Source organism: Chelonoidis abingdonii, chromosome 9 (assembly GCF_003597395.2).
Source record: "Chelonoidis abingdonii isolate Lonesome George chromosome 9, CheloAbing_2.0, whole genome shotgun sequence".
Taxonomy (NCBI): domain Eukaryota; kingdom Metazoa; phylum Chordata; order Testudines; family Testudinidae; genus Chelonoidis; species Chelonoidis abingdonii.
In genome coordinates, this window is record NC_133777.1 from 40,246,961 (window position 1) to 40,252,901 (window position 5,941).

The 5,941-nt window shown below is 51.7% G+C and overlaps 1 protein-coding gene across 1 annotated transcript in view; it reads right to left on the reverse strand.

The window, feature by feature from the left end:
• Positions 1 to 1,525: 1,525 nt before the first annotated feature.
• Positions 1,526 to 5,941, reverse strand: part of IL20RB (interleukin 20 receptor subunit beta) — an 18,941-nt gene continuing 14,525 nt past the window's right edge. The window contains exon 6 of the mRNA XM_032794679.2: positions 1,526 to 2,564. Coding sequence (XP_032650570.1) covers positions 2,439 to 2,564 — 126 coding nt within the window. The 3' untranslated portion in view covers positions 1,526 to 2,438. The remainder of the gene's footprint in view (positions 2,565 to 5,941) is intronic.

Here is a 5,941-nt window from a genome sequence, read left to right on the forward strand (position 1 = left end):
TCCCTGGTCACTTCCCTGAAGTGATGCTCTTTCCTGCCTCTGTCAGATGACATTGACACCTAGATAGTGGCAGATGACTGGGGTCTCTTAGTAGATGTGGCCTAGGAACTTGAGGTTGAATCTTGGCTCACCAGAGCACTAATGGACAGGGACTCTCCAGATGACTTCAAGACTCTGCCTGTATAAACCTTCCCTTGCAGATAACAGAGAATCCCAGTTCCTGAGCGCTCCAGAAAAGTCTCCCTGCAGTGTCCAGTCTTTCTTCAGGCCCGCCGACAGCAATTCTGGGTCCCAGGGTAGAACCATCAATGGGCCCCCGTTGGTGCCCAGTGAGCTGCCGGTTGCGCTGCAGGTCACACTCTTTTGGCATGGCCAAAAGAGCTTCAACATGTCTGCCCGTCTGCTTTTGCTGCCACCAGTACCATCCCGCACGTACCTTCCAGATATCCCAGGGGTTGCTCGATGCCACTCTCCATGCTAGGCTCCTTCCCCCAATGTCCCATCCCTGCCCCACCTCTTCCCACCCTTTTTCCACCCTCTCCCTTGAGGGCACCCCATACACAAGTGGTGCCTCCCCATAGTGGGGGGGCACGATCTAAAGGGCAGGTCACATGTCTCCCCCACCCGAGCCCAGGGCCATAGCACTCTCTCCGCCCCATGTTACCTGCGCAGGGATGCTTTGTCTTCCCACTGTGCCTGCCCCCGCCCGGCACATTCTGCCACTCTCCCTCGCGGACAGGAGTCCAGGCTGGGAGCAAGAGGGAGCCGCTTTTAACGCTGGCCCCTCCTGGTCACTGCTTTGCAGCCCTACCCGGCAGCTGCCTGAGAGAACCTGGCTAGGGAGAAAGCAGCTTCCAATCCCAAGCCAGCTTGGCTCCTGGGGACCCCGGCACCTGAGCCCAGGCAGGGAGCAGAAGTCACCTCCCTAGCCAGGCCCTCTCAGACAGCCACCATGCAGGGTTGCAGAGCAGCATCTCAGTGGCTAGAAGGGGCACTCCTGGCATCTGGGCCATGCATCATCCAGGCTCACCCCCACCCTGCTTTTTCCCACTCCTCCTCCTCCCCCCAGCGCTTCCGGCATGCTGTTAAACAGCCAATGGCAGCGGCTGGGAGGCACTGGGGGTGGGGTGGGGACAAGCTGATCAGCAGGGCCTGCCGCTGGTGGGAGGCACTAGGGGGGAGGGGCCCGCCGGTGGGTGCTCAGCACTCACTCGGCGCCTATGCCTAGGAGCCCTGTGACCCACCCAGGAGATTTGAAAGGGCCCAGGGCTCCCGGCCGCTGCTACTGCAGCAGCAGTAACTGGGGGCTCTAGAGCCCTTTTAAATTGCCCCCCCCCCCCCCCCATCGACAGGCCTGTCTCTCTCACTGGGCACATACAGAAATGATTAAGTTTGCTGCTTCCAAAGAGACAGAGCATAGACCAGCCTGTTAGGTTAAATGAAAACTGATCCTTCACTAATACACAGCACTGAGATGATTTTGTAATAAAACAAGAATAAGTTTATTAACAAAGAACAGAGATTTAAGTGATACTACGCAAGAGAGAAAGAGACAAGTCTGGTTACACACAAAATAAAACATGCTTTCTAATGACTAGAACATAATCTTTAAAAGTTACATTTTAATTCTTCTTAACTTGATGTAGGTACCAGCATTCCTAGCCTTTCAGCCTAGGGAGATCCAACTTTCACAGACTCCAAGGGTGTTGTACTCTTTGTCTCCTCAGTGATGGATCACTAAAATGTCTTTTTGTTCCCCTTCTATTACTCAAAGTCCATTGTCTCAGCCTCAAGAGCCAGGAAGGCTTCCTAGGGTGCAGATTCAGTCCCCCAGTGTGATTGTTAAACAGTCTTCTCCCCCACCTATTTAACTGATGGTTTTGTTCTTCCATTGTCCTCTGCCTATGACCAAGCTGGTCAGACCAGTAAATACACATTCCTTTATCTAGGGCCATCTGGTTTTATGGTCTGCCTCCCAAACACATTTTACGAACATATTTCCAGCATACATCTGCAACTCTCTGTACTCAACCCACACATACATCAATGATTTTTTGGGGGACCAGTGTGTCACCAGCTTACATATGATACCTTACATGATACCTTTGAGATGCATATATTGTGACAACAGTATGTTGGGGCAATGCATGTGTGAGGCTTGATGTGTGTTATAGTATGAGGGCCCTATGCCAGTTGGCCTTAAGGGACTCCCAAGGTCACAAGAATGGGAATTGAAAAGAGAACTGGAGTCCCGTGTGCACACCATTGGTGCGACTTGTGTCCTGCGAGTTACCAGATGTACATCAAAAAGCTTCCCATTGATCCCTCTGGGTAGACATACCCTGAGTCTGTGGGAGCTCTGTGCAGGCTCCCAGTGCACAATCTGCTAGATCTGTTCATATATGGTTTTCGACAGGGTTGATTATCTCTGGGCAGCTTTAAAGTGTGTCCTGAATCCACAGTCGGAGGATCTCTTCGGGGGGAATCACGTGCACAGCCAAGTCACAACATTCAGTCCCCTCACTCATGCAGTGTATTAGCTTCATGGGGGACTCAGTTACTTTCTGTAAAAACAAAGACATGCAAAGCATCTGGGCAGCCTGTGCTGACGTCGTATTGTCCTGCAGGGGCATTTTGTAGCCCAAAACCCTTTTCTCCCTACATTTTGCTTGCCCTCCAAAGCCCTTCTTGCCTCATCTGCCATAACTCCCCAGAGCCCCAGCTCTGCAGGGCCCAGCAGCCCCAGAAACTTGCTTTCTTCTCACTCACCAGGAACCCAGAGAAGCTAGAGGTCATTTAATTAACCTCAGGCTACCCTTGCGGAGTCATTCCCCAAGGTATGGTATCCAATGCTTTCTTCAGTCTTATGTGCAGTGTCCTAAGCCACGTGCTTCCTTTGGGAGACAGCTGCAAAGCTTCAGGCTGCCAAGAAGCATCTCCTACTAGACAGATGGAGTTATCCTTTTCTTGATAGAATCCCATGTCTCCTGTTGATTCCCTTCAGCCAGGGGATTATGGCCCTCAGGTCATTTGGGGTGGGGTTTTCAAAGGCACCTAAATGACTTGGGGTACACATGACTGTTACTGGCTTCATCTGCAGTGGGGGGCACCCTGAGCCAGCCTTCCTGAGTAATGTGGGTTTTCCAACTCCAGCAGCCAGCCTGTTTCTGATGTGAGGATTACAGACCCGAGCTCTCAACCTGGCCAACAGGAGCAGCAAAAGCAAAGCAGTGGCTTCAGGTGGATCAGCACCATGGGTGTCTGTGCTCTCTGATCCAGTCCCTGCGCAGAGCATTTCCCTTTCTGCTGGGGGAGCCACTAGAGCAGTGGTCCCCAACCTTTTTGTGGCCACTAGCACATTTATGTTTTCAAAAGAGTGTGGTGGGCGCCAACAATTACTCACATAGAGGGCCGTCTCCAGGCACCAGTGGAGCAAGCACGTGCCTGGCGCAGTACATGCTATGGGGCGGCATTCCGTCCACTCTGCAGAGTTAGAGCGTTTGTTTTTTGTTTTTGTTTTTTGAGTTTTTTGGGCGCTAGTTCTGGCCAGTGCAGAGAGAAGCTGGGAGGACGGAGAACACCGGTGCCCGCAGCCTGCAGCCTCGGAGTACTCTGTTCCCAGCAGTCACAGGGCCCCGGCTTCTCTCCCCTGCTGGGCACTAGGTGGGCCCCGTGCCTACCAGGGACCAAGAACGCTGGTGCCCGCAGTCTGCAGTCCCGGAGAACTGGAGAGAAGTCGCAGCCCTGCACCTGCCAGGGACAGAGAACACTGGTGCCTGCAGCATGCAGCCCTGGAGTTCTCTTTCCCCGGCAGGTGTGGGACTGCAGCTTCTCTCCCCTGCTGGGCACTAGGTGGGCCCCGTGCCTACCAGGGACCAAGAACACCGGTGCCCACAGTCTGCAGTCCCGGAGAGCCGGAGAGAAGTCGCAGCCCTGCACCTGCCAGGGACTGAGAACACCGGTGCCCGCAGCATGCAGCCCTGGAGTTCTCTGTCCCCGGCAGGTGTGGGGCTGCAGCTTCTCTCCCCTGCTGGGCACTAGGCGGGTGCACATAAATGCCCTGACTGGCACCATAGCACCCACAGGCACCACGTTGGGGACCACTGCTCTAGGGCCAAAGAACGGCTGCCTAGGCCATGACAGCTGAGGGGATAGCCTTTAACAGCCTGCAAAGGGGACTAGTTTCCAGCCTAGGAAATCCTCCTTGGAGCAGGGCCACCCAGAGGTGGGGCAAGTGGGGCAATTTGCCCCGGGCCCCACAGGGGCCCCGTGAGTCCCTCTGGGTTTTCGGCAGCACTTTGGTGGCAGGCCCTTCACTCGCTCTGGGTCTTCAGTGGTGGGTCCTTCAGGGCAGCAGGAGACTCGGAGCGAGTGAAGGACCCGCTGCTGAAGTGCTGCAGAAACCTTGGAGCGCCGCCCAGTGAGTACAAGTGCCATTAGTGGCGGGGGTGGCGGTGGAAAAAAAAGCTGCGATCGGTGGCACTTAGGCAGCTCTGCCGCCACAGCTTCAGTCTTTGGCGGCAATTCAGCAGCGGGTCCCTCTCGGAGGGAAGGACCCGCTGCCGAATTGCCGCCAAAGACCCAGCCCTGACCCAGGCCCCTTGAATCCTCTGGGAGGCTCTGCCTTGGAGTAAGTGGGGGAAGAACTATCCTTCACTGGCTGATTCTCTCCCTGCAAAGAGAACATAACAAATGCAGGCACACAGGAGAGACAGAACAGAGGAGGATGACGTGCTTGGAAAGTAGCTTGTCAGACATTCTTGCCCCTCTAGGGTGCTGAAATCCAGAGGCGGTGCCTTTTGTTTTTGCCAGTGGGTGCTTTTGAAGAGGTGTATGTTTTGGGGGAAGGGAGGATGTGCTGTACCCATTTTGGGAGGGAGGCTATTTTCAGCATACGTATACACTTCTTTCATATTCTAGTTATTCAATGTGTCTATCGCTGGTATCTTCACTATTTTAATAATGATTAAATTATGAACTACATAATTCCATGATCATGAATTACAGTATATTAAAATCATTGCAATCACCTACAAGCTGTCTTCACTAACGTTCCCGTTTAAACACATTACATCTCACTGTAGCTTTCTGGATGAAACTGTCAGCAATCTTATTTACATCTAGTTCCCTGGTATGGGCTTGCTGCATGTTAAGAACAGCTACATTATTCAGTTGTGTCTGTCCCATTGATGACTGGAGATAATTTTAAAGTCTTCCGAAGCTGGAGAATGAGGATTCTGCAGCTCAGGACAATACAGGCACAATGAGAAGGATTCTTATAAATTTGTAGTACTCTGGAAACATAGTGCTTCCAGAGTACAGCCAATGACTCCAAGATCTCTTTTTCTGATGGGTAACAGATAATTTAGATCCCATCATTCTGTAGGTATAGTTGGGATTATATTTTGTCATGTGCATTACTTTGCATTTAACATTGAATTTCACTTGCCATTTTGTTGCCCAGTCACCCAGTTTTGTGAGATCCCTTTGTAACTCTTTGCAGTCTGTTTTGGACATAACTATCTTGAGTAGTTTTATATCATCTGCAAATTTTGCCACCTCACTGTTTACCTTTTTCCAGATCATTTATGAATATGTTTAATGGGACTCGTCCCAATACAGACCCCTGGGGGACACCGCTATTTACCTCTCTCCATTCTAAAAACTGAGCATTTATTCCTACCCTTTGTTTCCTATCTTTCAACTGGAGTGCCTGGCAATACGTTCAGGATCATCCTTAACAAAAGGCTTGTCATTAAATTATCTTACTCACCCAAACTGGACAGTCACTACGGAAAAGGATAAATGGACACAAATCAGATATCAGGAATGGCAATATACAAAAACCTGTAGGACAGCACTTCAACCTCCCTGGCCACACTATAGCAGACCTTAAGGTGGCTATCCTGCAGCAAAAAAACTTCAGGACCAGACTTCAAAG